A 14,640-nucleotide genomic window follows, 5' to 3' on the forward strand; every position below is an offset into this window, starting at 1 on the left:
GGAGCATTTCTGCTCCAGTTCCTAGAAATAGTTAGTGAGAATATTATGCCTTAAAAAGGAAATCCAGCTGCTGGGGTAAGTAGATGTGACAGTACATAGAGTGTAGAAAAAGAGGAATTAACGAAGCCTGTGTTTTCAGTAGTTAAGAGATATGGGATATAATCACAAATACCTCTATGCCGGGTTAATCTTGGACTGCATATTTTTTAGGCCCTTGGCTGCCTCTTTTTGACTCACACTCTTAGATCTGCACTCTACTTCAGCTGTCTCCTGTACTTGGTTGTGTTTTGTGGCCCCTCAGTCCAGTTGTGCCGTGTGACACTAAGAGATGCGTTCATGAACTACTGCGGTGCCCAGTGAGTTGCCCTGCAGAAGTATGTCCTAGCTTAGAAGAGTGTTTCTCCAGTTTAGGTGGTGAAGACACTCCTAGCCCCGAGGAACTTTTAGTCTAAATAGCAGGCACACTGGGATAGGAGAATGATTATCCCAAATGAAGATTTAGAGATCATATTTCTTATCCCTGGATTTATTGGTAATTAGCTGCAAAGGTCAAGCTCCAAACCACAAGGTCTATTAGACATTCTTTGTACTAATTAAATCCCTCCAAATGGTTGAATTTTTAGGGCGAATAGGGCTTTTTGGCTTGCTAGGTGCCTACTGTTCTTCTAACAGTTTGAAAACAGACACCTTTAAGCGTGGTTCATACTGAAAATCCGCCTAAAAAGTCAGACTGAGTGGATGAGTGTGTTTTTATTGGGGTTTAACTCCGCTCCTCTAGATTGGCCCAGCTCTGCTAGGAACTGCAACAAGCTTCCTAAGAAACCAGAAGGACATGGTTAGATATCAGAGTGCCAATAATAAGGCATATTGCTCTTGCAGAAGCACTGTGCTCGCGCTGTAAAGGAGCATGTTACCGTTTTTTTTTTTTTTTTGTAGCAAGTGGAAATGAGAAAAGGAAACGACTTGGGGGGTGAGAGGTGCTGGGAGGCTGTGCCTGAAGGGTTGCTCTGGTGGCCCCGCAGATGGGGAAGGAGCGATGCCCTGTGCAAGCAGGGCGCAGCAGAGCCAGGTGGGATGAAGGCAGTTTCCCCATTCACCCTCTTACACTTCTTGGACTACACCAGCTGTGCCCAAGAGTTCTCTGTGAGAGGAAGGCTGTTCACTGCCTGCAATTACAGGGGAACTGACTATCACTATTTCTCTTTAGGGGTTCAAAGATCCTGTCTACCGGGCCCGGAGGAAGGAGTTTGCAGATATTGCCTACAACTACAGACAGTGAGTGCTCAGTGCCTGGGCAGAAAGCAAGTTCACATCTCCTGCTCTCTCCTAGGGCTCACATCCTGCTGGCAACCCCTAGTTTTCCACAAGCATCGTCCTGCTGTTGGCTTTTCTCTGTTATGTGTTTAAATCTTCCTGTTCATGCATTTATCCCTGAATCACAGTAAAACAAAAGTAAATTGTTCCAGGCACAGGTTCAGAAGAGAATGTTGCCGCTCTTCTTTCCCCATAGCAGCCCTCTTCCCTGGCTTTGTTGTCTAATGGAGCAGCAGACTCCGTTGCTACTACAAAGACCTGAGCATTGAATAAAGCTGCTTCTGGTATTCTCCCCATTAAACCAGGGCTGGGGGAGGAGTACCTATCATTTACATTAAAGCAGGAGCTGCATACACTATTAAAATAATGAATAACTTATGGTTCTCATGCTAATCCAGCTCCTGATACTCTACTTTTATCATGTCTGACCCAGCTGCAATCAGCAATTTGGTCTCTTATTTCCCAAGAAAAATAAATGAATAGAGATGATAAATTCAGTTAGAACAGGCTTGCTTGATTGCTTTCAGTGATCAAATCTGGAGGAGATAGAATTCTGTTCCCAGAGTCACTCACACATTTACATCAGTACTACTGGGCCTGATTCTTGCTGAGACTGGTAAAAATTGTGATTGCAAAGGATAAAGTAACATATGTTTTACGTTTAGGACTCCACTTTGCACAGGGCTGCAATGAAAAGATAGTCCCTGAGCCAAAGAGCTAATAATCTAATTGCAAAATGAGAGACAAAATTGGACTCATTGATGGAAAGTGAAAAAAAGTCAGGAGTCCAGTTTATAGCTAGAAAATTTGGATAAGACTATGTGGCCAGATGTGAGTGGATCTAATGCCCATTTTTAGGTATTCCACAGAAATTTTACCTTTACTGCACAATGGATAGAAAATTCTGGTCTGTAGTTTGCAGGCTTTCATCAAATCCTACACAGAAACAAAACAAAACCCATGTTAAACGCCCACTCCCCCCAAGATTCAAACTGAAACTATCTTAGGACGATGAAACTATTATATTCCAAGATGTAACTAGTTAATATTTAGTCTTTTATCCAGATCCTCAGACACATAAGAAACAGAGTCTATACGGACCTGAACCTATGTCCCAAAAGCACCTTCTATGTGAAGTTCTTGGACTCTCCCATAAGATCTTTCAGCAACAGAGCAATAAGCAGGGTGTGAAAGCCCACATCTGGCTTCTGGGGCTTGTGGAAAGGAGGCATGTGGTTTTTTTGTGACTTTGGGCATTGATTCAGGAAGGCTCAGATGAATCTGTGATGTCCTTGCCCTGGGTGCTACACCTGGCAGACATGCCTTTCAGGGTCTACAGTGGGGAGGAGACGTCAAAGGGGTGAGGGGGACAGGGGGACAGAGATGCAGAGAACCAGGCAGGAGGAAAGGGACAACCAAGGTTATCAAGCTTCATGGGAAATATCTGAAAAGGCAAATATGCTTAGCTTGTGAAGTTAGGTACAAAGTGAGGCGAGTCTGTGGTTGTTTGTCTTTTACTCTTCCTCCTGCCACCAATTTCATCCTCTTTTGTGTCCCTTCTTCTCCACCTGTTTTGTTCTCTTTCCTCTTTTTGTTTGCCTCTCTCCTCTGCCTTTGTTCTTTTGCCTGCTCTCTTGATATATTTACTAGTCATGTTTGTTGAATTCTTAATTTCCCTGACTTCTTTTTTTCTTTGCTGTTAGCTTGTCTCTTCCCTCTGCCTTCCTTTGCTTCTGTCCCTGTTGATCTCTGAATTTTTTTAATTGAAATTTGAATGATTTTTAAGCCATAGCTGCCCCCTGTAGCCCTGGAAGGTGACTGAGGATTACCTAGGAATGCTATAGAAACAACAATTCCCCAGCAATCCTTATAATTCAACATGATGTTTAAAGCTCCACAGATCAAGGAGGACTGATACAGAGAGACAGAAAATGATGGTGCTCCAGAGGAGCTGCCCTGAGGCTCAGGGAAAAAATAAGGAAGTGGGAGATGGTGGGGTGTCATCAAGACTTTAAGAATGGGTTTCTAGGGCTTGGAAAGCTCCAGCATTATTCCAGCAGTGATGTTAACCCTATTAAGTTACTTAAAATCCTTTGATTTTTCAAAGCTGCTGGATTCACCTATGCCCTATCATTATTGCTAAGGAATTGACTATTCACAGGAGGGCAAACTACATTGCTTGTGATTGTCTAAATCCTGCTAGCTTCGACATGAACTAAGCACATGAAGGCCTGAGGGTGGGATTTGTCTCAAATTGCTCATTACAATTATAAAAAGTCAAACTGGCTGGAGTCTACATGTGTTAGAGCATGAAGCACAGATCAGAATTTATTTGCCCCTCCAAGAAACAGATTTCTGGAGCTGATGGTTTTCTTGTTGTAACCAAAACAATTAATATAATGTGTGTTAGAGCCAGAAATACAACAGCTGCTCCATATCTAAAAATGAGAATGGATTGAAACCAACAGCCAGCAAATATTTTTAGAAGAACATCTTGATAAGACAAATAAGCACTAATTTATTATTACCACAATAGTGCAAGGAGTTGTCTAAAGAACAGTATCTCAGCTGAGGATGGTGGAGTCTTTCCCAGCCTATGCCTTGGGGCAAGAGAGACTCCTTTTGCACCTGCATGTTAGACCAAAGATACCTCTTCTCCTGCACCAGTGGCTCCCAGCCAGCCCGTGTAAAGCTCCTGAGTATGATGCTGATGGATTTTCTCTGTGGCTCCTATGGAGGGTATCCATTTTCTTTCCAGTGGCCAACCTATTCCTCGAGTCACCTACACAGAAGAAGAAAAGAAAACATGGGGCATCGTCTTCAGGGAGCTGAAGAGTCTCTATCCAACTCATGCTTGTTATGAACACAACCATGTGTTCCCACTGCTGGAGAAGTACTGTGGCTACCAGGAGGACAACATTCCCCAGCTTGAAGATGTTTCAAAATTCTTGCGGAGTAAGTTTGAAGCACATAAAAGAACCAAATCAAGTGAAAGGCCTCAGCTGGCTGTGGGAGTGATGCTTCCAGAGATGGAAAAACAGTCCCTGTTTTATCACAGGCTTCCTGTGGTGCTTGGGCACATCACTTAGCCTGTGTCCCAGGTTCCCCTATAAAACTTCTAGAGGTACCATGGTACGGATGCTTAGATACTATGATGGTGGTACACAGGGGTAGAAAATTCCCTTCTTTTTCACAACTAAACTCTGTTTAACATAAGGAGAACAAAGAAAACAGTTAACAAACTTTTTCCACTGTGAGGAGTCCAGATAAGGATAGATCAAGCACATGAGTTGTTTATAAGATGCCATTTTTTTGTCTTTTCAGCCTGCACTGGATTTCGCCTGCGTCCTGTTGCAGGCTTGCTCTCCTCTCGGGATTTCTTGGCTGGGCTGGCGTTCCGAGTATTTCACTCTACGCAGTATATTCGCCATGCATCCAAACCCATGTACACACCAGAGCCGTAAGTACTTTGGCACAGACAGTGCGTAAAGTGGCAGCAGACTAACAGCAGGGTCATCCCAACTGATAATAACCATGTGAGACTCTGGGGCACTTCTGGGAACAGAGCTAATGGAGAGTGGCCAAGCAACCGCTCTCCTCTGAAAACATTTTCGGAAGATTTCTAGTCTTTTTAACAAGCTGCATCCTCTTTTGCATGTTTTTGTGGGACTGATCAGACAGTTTCACTACTGAAGGTATGCTTGCGTGGTGGCTGGGAGGCGAGACAGCAATGTACAAAGACATTTAGCATAGCTATTAGCACCCAAACATTGGTGTAATATCTAGTGCAGGAATGACTCAACATGTTGGCAAGCAAGCTTCTGGCAGCAAGATAAAGGAAGACCAGATCATTGACCACTTCTCTTTTTCAGTTTTATATTGTAATGTTTCTCTCTATCCCCATCCATTGTCCTTTTCCACTTGATGTTTTCAAAACAGTTTTCTTCCTCTGCTTCATTTTATTGCAATTCTTTCTCCTCTTCCTTACTGTTTCTTTTCTTCCTACTTCTTCACACAACCTTCTTTTTCCCTCCATTTTTCTATCCCTCATTCTTCTGATTTTTCTCCCTGCTTCTCCTCATCCGGATTCTCATTGTGCACAAAGCCAGGCTGAAATACCTTCCACTGATCTTACTCTCCTGGGACCATCTTATCCCTCTCCCCTTTCCGTTTCACCAAATGACTTCTCTGTCTTTGGAAAATTTAGCAGTCCTTAGGTAAGTTCTTCCCCAAACATGCCTGTCCAGCTGCCAAATTCAACTCATTATGGAAGTAGTCCTACCTGAGGCAGGGTGAGCTTCCACCTCTCAGTGGCAGGCTGTGGGCCTGAACATGGCCTGGAGTTGAGCTCTTGAGGTGCATATTTACACCATGGTGAATTGTCTTAGTGGCTTGCACTTAATCTAAAGAGTTTTCTTGTCCTTGAGACTGAAAAGTTCACCTTCCCTTTGGTAGGGTGATTTCTTTCTGAGTTTTCCTGAGCTGGATGGATAGTTGAATGGATTGTTTTCTTCTATAAGGAAAAACAAATAATGTATCATCCTTCCTGCAAGCAACTGACATCGTCTACCTGGACTTGTGCAAGGCATTTGGCACTGTCCCACATGACATCCTTCTCTCTAAACTGGAGAGGCATGGGTTTTCTGGATGGACCACTCGGTGGATAGGGAACTGGCTGGATGGCTGCACTCAGAGAGTGGTGGTCAATGACTCAATGTCCAAGTGGTGTTCCTTAGGGGCCCATGATGTGCCTGGCCCTGTTCAACATTTTTGTTGGTGACATGGACATTGGGAAAGAATGAACCCTCAGCAAGTTTGCCGACAACACCAAGCTGTGTGGTGTCGTCAGCATGCTGGAGGGAAGGGATGCCATCCAGAGGGACCTTGACAGGCTAAAGAGGTAGGCCCGTGCAAACCTCATGAAGTTCAACCAGGCCAAATGCAAGGTCCTGCACGTGGGTCGTAGCAATCCCAAGCACAAATATAGACTGGGCGGGGAATGAATTGAGATCAGCCCTGAGGAGAAGGACTTGGGAGAGATGGTGGATGACAAGCTCAACATGAGCATACCCTTGCAGCCCAGAAGGCCAACTGCATTCTGGGCTACATCAAGAGAAGCATGGCCAGCAGGTCAAGGAAGGTGATTCTGCCCCTCTGCTCTGCTCTGGTGAGACCCCACCTGGAGTACTGTGTCCAGTTCTGGAGTCCCCAACGTAAGAAGGACATGGACCAGTTGGAGCGAGTCCAGAGGAGCGTCACAAAGATGATCAGAGGGCTGGAGCACCTCTCCTAGGAGGACAGGCTGAGAGAGTTGGGGCTGTTTAGCCTGGAGAAGAGGAGGCTCCAGGGAAACCTTATACCAGTCTTCCAGTACTAAAGGGAGCCTACAGGAAAGATGGGGAGAAACTCTTAATAGGGCCTGTTGTGACAGGGCAAGGGGTAACAGTTTCAAAATAGAGGGAGGTAAATTTAGGTTAGATATTAGGAAAAAATTTTTTACAATGAGGGTGGTAGAACACTGGAACAGGTTGCCCAGAGAGGTGGTGGATGCCCCCATCCCTGGAAACATTCAAGGTTGGATGGGTCTCTAAGCAACCTGATGTAGTTGAAGATGTCCCGGCTCCTTGTAGGGGTGTTGGACTAGATGACCTTTGAAGGTCCCTTCCAACCCAAACCATTCTATGATTCTGTGCTTCCTCTGGGGGATGTATGATGATTAAAGCATTGAAAGCCCTGGAGTGTGCAGGCTTTTCCATCACAAGAATAATTTTAGAGCAACATATTCTCCCGTGAGTCTTAAGCATTATTTGCTGGTAGGAGCAAATGCACGGCACTCCTGAGTATGTGCTGACTCTAGGGCATTCATCCAGCATTGAGGGACTTTTCCTAAATTGAAGTTATTCATATCTCATGTTTTCCTGCAGTGATATTTGCCATGAGCTGCTAGGACATGTGCCTCTTTTTGCTGATCCCAGTTTTGCTCAGTTTTCCCAGGTAAGTTTCTCAGTGGTTTTACTATTTTTATAATTGAACACACCAGAGACTAGGTAACTCAGAGGATGAACCAAGAGCTATGAAGGGTGGGGTGTTTATTAGCATGTTGTTTAAGAGTGGCTGAGGCTGATGTATTTATTGCTTGAAATCTTAACACAAATCACTTAGGTGAACTCATACACCCAAACTCCAAATGTCTGTCTTGTGTGAGCTGTTTTTTTAACAGGCAAACCCTTTGTGAAGCCATCATCTAAGACCTTTTTTTTGTAAATGTTGATCCTTCTGAGCAAAGTTAAATGGCTCATGAGTCAGATGAATTATTGCCCCACCCTGCAGTCCAAATGTTAGGGAAAGTGAAGAGATTTTTGTTTTCTACTGAAGCCACAGAGGAGGCTGAGTAAAGTGGGGAACTGTCCCAGCTGCAAGCATGGGAGAAGGCTGGAGAGGAGCTTTCTCTTTGGAAAAGAAGCCAAACCTCGGTGAAGGAGTAAACTTTTGGCTGCGTGTTACCAGAAAACATGAAAAGTCAGAAAGAAAGTCAGAAAGATAGACAGGCAGAAATAAAGAAAGAATGAAAGAGAAAAGAAAGGAAAAGGAGAGAAGAAAAGGAAAGACAAGAAGAGAAAGAAAAAGATGGAAAGAAGGATGGAGGACAGAAGGGTGGAAGGAAGGAAGGAAGGAAGGAAGGGTGGAAGGAAGGGTGGAAGGAAGGAAGGGTGGAAGGAAGGGAGGAAGGAAGGAAGCGTGGAAGGAAGGAAGGAAGGAAGGGTGGAAGGGTGGAAGGAAGGGTGGAAGGAAGGAAGGGTGGAAGGAAGGAAGTGTGGAAGGAAGGAAGGAAGGGTGGAAGGGTGGAAGGGTGGAAGGAAGGAAGGATGAAGGAAGGGTGGAAGGAAGGGTGGAAGAGTGGAAGGGTGGAAGGAAGGAAGGGTGGAAGGAAGGAAGGAAGGAAGGGTGGAAGGAAGGAAGGATGAAGGAAGGAAGAAAGAAGGAAGGAAGGGTGGAAGGAAGGGTGGAAGGAAGGAAGGGTGGAAGGAAGGAAGGGTGGAAGGAAGGGTGGAAGGAAGGAAGGAAGGAAGGAAGCAAGCAAAGGAAGGGTGGAAGGAAGGAAGGGTGGAAGGAAGGAAGGGTGGAAGGAAGGAAGGATGGAAGGAAGGAAGGGTGGAAGGAAGGAAGGAAGGAAGGAAGGAAGGAAGGAAGGAAGGGAAAATGTACTTGATGCAATATCTTGCTCACAATACAAAAGTTGACTTGATGTAGTTAGTAAGCATTCCGTATTCAGGCTCTGCCCTTTCCCAGAACTGGGGTTTCCTTAAAGATAAGCCCTACTGCACCTTGGCTTATTAGGATTTGACATGGTGATGGCTGCTCCCAGGCTTTTGGTGTGGGTGTGTGTGGGGCTCTGATTTTGCACTGCACAGTCCTTATTGGAGCAAACCAAGAAAGGTACCCAGTTGTACACAGTCTTGTGTGGCTGTCTTCTGAATCCAGCTGTTGCATGTCTCTTGGGAAAGTGTCCACTTGTTCCTAAGGTATGAATAAGCTCTTTCAAATCGTGCCTTGCAATTCAGAAAAAAATAACTAATTCAGGGCTCCAGGAAAAGTCCTGCAATCAGGGCCTATCAAAACAAAGAGAAATATTTAAGGTGTGAGGGTGTGACTCGTTTACCTCCTTTTGACCATATCACTCTCTATGGTATGTGTTGTAGACTCAAAAGCCTGTCAAAGCAAAAGGAAAATTTTATTTGATCTCAGTGGGCTTTGTATCAGGCACAAAAGATCATGCCTTGTAAATGACATTTGGACAGGACCCTTTGTTCATTTCTGGAGAGATTTCTGGGTTAAAATTGATGTTGCACGATAGGAACATGTCCTGTAAACATTTGTGTGTGGTAGTAAGTGGTGGTAACATTTAAAATGTGAGAAATTACATAAGACGAGACAGGAAGAATGTTTGCAGTAAACAGCTTGAAGAATAATGGTTTATTGTTACAGGAAATTGGACTGGCATCTCTGGGAGCTCCGGATGATTTCATCGAGAAACTCGCTACGGTAATTTAATAAATGAGGGCTCAATTTTCCAAAGCACCCTGTGTTGTCTTAATTCTACTGCCACTGAAGTCACTGATAGAACTCCCATAGAGCTGAATGGGAACAGAGTGAAGTCCATGATTGGAAAACCCCACCCTGAAACAGTTGCATTAAAGGAAAATAACTTTGGCACCCCTTATTCAAAGTGACAGTTGTGATTAAACACAGAAGCCCAGACAAGATTTCCTCTAGCACAAACATATTGGGCAAGAAGGGATTGGGGATTACATGTTACTACATCCCCACAGAAAATTTCAGGATGCAGCTTCAGTAGTTGTTCTACCTGTGAGTGTCCCTTCTGTCCCATCCTGCCAGGAAGCTAATGTCCTCTCCAGTCATTGCGGCTCACCTGAATCCTACTCTGAGACTACTGAGACCCAAAATTGAAAACTTCACATAAAAACAAGTATATGCCTGTGAGATTAGTGTCTCCAGTGCCAACTCACCTGGGCAAAGCATTGCACTATCTTTGCTGTTTCTGATAGATGAGGTAGTTCTTCTGAGCAGATGTCCCTTCAAAATGACAGACGAAGAAGTCAGGCTGGGCCACACACCATCTTCCTTCAATATTGCACTAACAGCTCGTTCCCTCTCTTGCGGCTACAGCTATACGCCCTCTGTGTGAAGCAGGACACAAACTCCTATCAACTAAGGTTCAAACTTCAAGTGGGTTAGCCAGCCAGATTGAAATTTGATTGCTATCGTTTCATTGCCTCTGCTCTGCTGACAAATGTAAGCACAAACACAACTGTGTTTGTCAGGGAGCTGAGCTGATTCACAGGCATGTTGAGTCTAGCACTGTGCCCCTTCCAGGTGAAGAATTTCAGTCTGCAGGGACATTTGCTGTATTTATACAGTTGATACTTGACACATGGCAACATTTTAAAATGAAATGCGAACTGCAAATGTATTCAAATCAAAGATGTGCATCTGCTCTTTTTGATCAAGAAACCATATGTTTCTCTCTAATTTTCTTGCTAGGTTTATTGGTTTACGGTGGAGTTCGGACTGTGTAAGGAAGGCGATTCAGTCAAGGCGTATGGTGCAGGGCTGCTGTCCTCATTTGGGGAGTTGCAGGTGTGTTCTATAAAACAACATTTCAAATATGTTTATAATCACTTAAATTTCTACAGAAATTCATCTGAATGTCTTCAGATCCTTATTTTGCTTCTTACTCTGTGCACAGAAGTAGCATGAAATGTTGTACTTCACTGAAGAGCTCTAATAAATGTGTCAGTGTGTACAAACACAGGGGACTCATACCTGCTTCTTTCCTAGTAAGTGACATTGTCATTGTATTTCACAGGAGCGACTCTTTCCTGTCTGGGTGGCATTCAGTAGCTCTATCTTTCTTTCACAGCAAATTCAAGCACTTTTAAACTGAAATAAGTTTCTTGTCCTTTTGCTCACAGTATTGTTTATCAAGTAAGCCTGAGATTCAGCCTCTTGTCCTGGAGAAGACTGCTGTGCAGACATACCCTGTTACTGAGTTCCAGCCTGTCTACTATGTTGCTGAAAGTTTTAAAGATGCAAAAGACAAGCTAAGGTAATCCAGTCATTCCATATAAGATCTGATTTCTTGTCCATGGCCAATGCATTAGATCCCAGTGCCATAACATTTCTTGGATTTACAGTAATGTTTTGAGAGGCATTAGAAAAAGATGTGCAATGCTTAAAGAGACTAAGCTGTTGTTACACTAAAAATCTTGTTATGGGCAATAAAGGGAACATACTTTATACATGAAGCCAAGAATTTGTGATTAGTCTAATTTAGAGTTTCATCTGTATAACCAAAATGCAACAAACAATGTTTATTAGTCCAACTGTAATGATACTAGCACTTAGGATCAAAGCTAGCTAATTAATGCAAAACAAGGCCCCTTAGCAATACTAAGTTCTCGTACAAAAAATCTCCTAGCATATACTCTTTTTCCTCTGAAGTTATGCTCACCCTTACACTTTCTTTTGCGTCTTAAGTCAACAGTTTCGGTCTGGTGGTGGGGGGTGAAGCTGTCAAGTAATAAGCATCTTAGGTCTCCAGAGCAGGGCTGTGATGTTAATGAATGGAGCTTCTTCCTCTCTTTTTTGAGAAGGTTGATGGTGTTGATGTTTCCTTTCTTCCTTCTCAGCTCAAGCTTTCCTCAGGGCCATTTTAATGTTTTCTAACCTGCCTTACCTCTTGCTCTTTCTACATTGGTCTGCAAATCTATGTTACTTCTGACTTTATAATTTATGTTAAATATTTTTTCTTTGTCCCTTTTGTTTCCTCTAAAACTTTTTTTTTTTCCTCTCAGCTCGTAAGTTTGCTTTACTATGAATAACAGACCAGTGGGGAGTTGTTGATAGCCCAGAGACAACCAGCGTCATCCTATGCTTGCATGTTTAAGGCCTCCGTTATCAGCCCATGCTGGTACTCCTTCATGCTGCATCATTACTTTGGGATCAGGCTTCACTCTGTACAGTGTAACTGCTTGCTATACCTGCCTATATAAAAATTATTAACAAGAGGCATTATAGCATATAGTTATTCAGAATTAAGCAAAACTAAAAAAAAAAAAGGTAATAGCTCCATGGTCATTAGACAATTGCTATTACAACTAAACAAAACTGCAAGAAAGCCTAATAATCCCAATCCTGAGGCCTGTGTGGTTAGCTTAATACAGAGCCTCCAGCTTGTTACCAGCAATGTGTTTACAAGGACTACACAGTAAATCTTTCAGTCATCTGTGACTGAAATACAGATTCAGTTCCAGTTCAACAAGACTTTGAAATAATGGCCCAGGTTCAGTTCTGGTTCTTGAAACAGTAAGGGCTCGGATTGTTTTGGGGATTCAGCTTGGCTTCTACCTCACAGCAATATTTCTGTTTAAAAAACGCACCATCATATTTCTGGATGTCAGCCAAGCCCCTGGGGGTTCACACTCAACAAACTTTTCACTTGGAGATGCCACACAGGAACTTGTCCCAGACCTGCAGTCTCTTCTGTCTTTCTCCCATTCACAGACAAGCACATACTGAGACCCAAGATATTCTGCTGCCCCAGGCTCCCCAGCTCCAAAGTCTTCCTAGCTACCTCCCCTGCTGCTTTCTCAGTTGTCATAAGCCTGCAGCCTCTCCTTCTGCCCTTTTCTCTGGGTTACTACCTGAGAAAGATGGTCCTCTCTTCTGGTTTGTACTGTTAATATCCTGCCCATAGTTTATATCTTCTCTGTATACTTCTCTAACTGAGTAGCAAGTTGCTTGAGAAAAGGGAAGATGCTGCCTTACTCTATAAAAACGATCTTGGAGCCTCTTTTAATTATTTCAATGACCAAATTGGAAAGCTGGTTAAATTGAAATAGAGGCGTGGAGGTTGGTCCAGTGCCTGTGTTCATGGCTTGCATCTGGACATGTGTGTTTGTGAGTAATGTAAAACCTTCCTGAAAAATTATCCTAAAGCTGACCTAAAATATTTCAGCTTAAGACATTCATCTTCTAATTAGGATCTTACCTTCAGCTGAGATTTAGGAATACTCTCTTCTAATGTGGATGTCTCCCCTTAGAAAAACTGGACTGATGCCACTAAACACTTTCATCCCAGCCAATATTATTCCCATTGTCACACCTTGTGGCCTGCTTACACTGAACTTTATTTGAGACAATGGCCTTAGCTGATAATAATTAGGACTAAACTGAAGGGACAATGTGGAGGTGGCATCCAGCATATTCCGCTGTTCTGGGCATATGGGATTTACCATGCTGGGTCACAGTCTGTGTAGTGGGGCTCCATAATCAACTCCTGCGTGCTTTCCTTCCTCTTTCAGCAATAAGTTCAGTAATCCAAAACAGATATATAATCCAGTATCCTGCTGGGGTCTACAAGGAGCCTGGAACAATAGCTCTGACTGTCTCATCCCATTCAGAGTCCTCCTTTCCACAGTTCTGTGGTCATGCAAATTAATGTTTTCCCAAGATACCAAAATCTTAAAGAGTCTGCCATGGAATTAACTATTTTGCAGAACAGAAGGCTGCAAATAAGTGGTGGTGGAATGCTGTTTCACTCCATTGACTCTCTCCTATCTTTGTAATGACCTGGAAGCTACTACCAACCATACCAGGAGTTAGCACACTGCTTGCTCCTTGGCATGCCAGGATGGCATAGGTACTTGACTTTACTTTCCCAGGAATTGCAGACTTGGATCAAGATTCCTATATTTTACATTACTGAAAGGAAAATGAAGTTTTCAAGTTTGGCAAATCCCGGTAGCTACATAGTTGCCCTATATCAGGAGCAATGTTGCCATGCCAATAGCATAATTAGTCCTATTTGGAAAAATACAAAGGTTGGTAAGGACAAATGCAGATTCAAGCATGTTACAGACTGCTGTAGGTCTCAGATCACTCAGCAGGAATTTCAGTTATTTCCTCTAGCAGATTTTCTAATTTCTCTCTTCAAATGCACACACCAAGAAAAGAGTGAGTTACTGAAAAAAAAGGAACGTTTCAAGTTTGTATGTGCTTTTTGTATTTTTGCCTCAGGAAATTTGCTCAAACAATCCCTCGTCCTTTCTCTGTTCGGTACAATCCCTACACCCAGAGGATTGAAGTCTTGGACAATGCAAAGCAGCTGAAGAACTTAGCTGACACTATCAATTGTAAGGAACTACAGATTTTTTACCTTGAATTCCTCAAAACTTGGATCAGAAATAGCAACCACAAAGCAGATTTCATCTGGTTGTATTTAATGCTCTGAGCCTGACCAAGTTCAAGCAGCACACATCTCCTTTCTGGTGCAAAAATTGCTTCCTAATTCTAACCAAGCTTCAAAATAGCATTTCTACTTGACTGTAGTTTGTTTCATCTGAGATATCCAGTTTTAGTGGAAGGTGCTAGGAAAGGCCAGAGGGCCTTGTGATAGATTCTGATGCATGGCTCTAGCTCATCTCAGTAAGGAAGAAAAGGAAAATCTTGGGTTTAATGACATTTCTTTTTGCCACTCTAGCCTTTTTCTGACACATTTCCCCCCTAACATTGGCTAGCCTGGTAAAAGCCAGCTCCCCTGATTCTGTGAGCCATCCTTGTATGGCTGATGAAGGCAAAGGGCTAGCTCTGCAAATCTTGCTCCAGTAAGACCCTAATATATGTGTGAAATTCAGTACATTTTTGTTCACCTTTTTCCTTAAAGGAATAGATATAAAGGATAAACATATACAGGAGTGTTAGAAATGGGCTAGCTGTAGGATTAACTGCTCTGATTCTTTCCTT

At 43.2% G+C, this 14,640-nt stretch overlaps 1 protein-coding gene across 1 annotated transcript in view; it reads left to right on the forward strand.

Moving 5' to 3' along the window:
• PAH (phenylalanine hydroxylase) overlaps positions 1 to 14,640 on the forward strand; it is a 42,592-nt gene that overhangs the window by 24,500 nt on the left and 3,452 nt on the right. The window contains exons 5-12 of the mRNA XM_086754392.1: positions 1,208 to 1,275; positions 4,073 to 4,269; positions 4,639 to 4,774; positions 7,239 to 7,308; positions 9,301 to 9,357; positions 10,378 to 10,473; positions 10,809 to 10,942; positions 13,915 to 14,030. Coding sequence (XP_086610518.1) covers positions 1,208 to 1,275; positions 4,073 to 4,269; positions 4,639 to 4,774; positions 7,239 to 7,308; positions 9,301 to 9,357; positions 10,378 to 10,473; positions 10,809 to 10,942; positions 13,915 to 14,030 — 874 coding nt within the window. The remainder of the gene's footprint in view (positions 1 to 1,207; positions 1,276 to 4,072; positions 4,270 to 4,638; positions 4,775 to 7,238; positions 7,309 to 9,300; positions 9,358 to 10,377; positions 10,474 to 10,808; positions 10,943 to 13,914; positions 14,031 to 14,640) is intronic.

The sequence above is a fragment of the Chlamydotis macqueenii genome, chromosome 1 (assembly GCF_036417535.1).
Source record: "Chlamydotis macqueenii isolate bChlMac1 chromosome 1, bChlMac1.mat, whole genome shotgun sequence".
NCBI lineage: Eukaryota > Metazoa > Chordata > Aves > Otidiformes > Otididae > Chlamydotis > Chlamydotis macqueenii.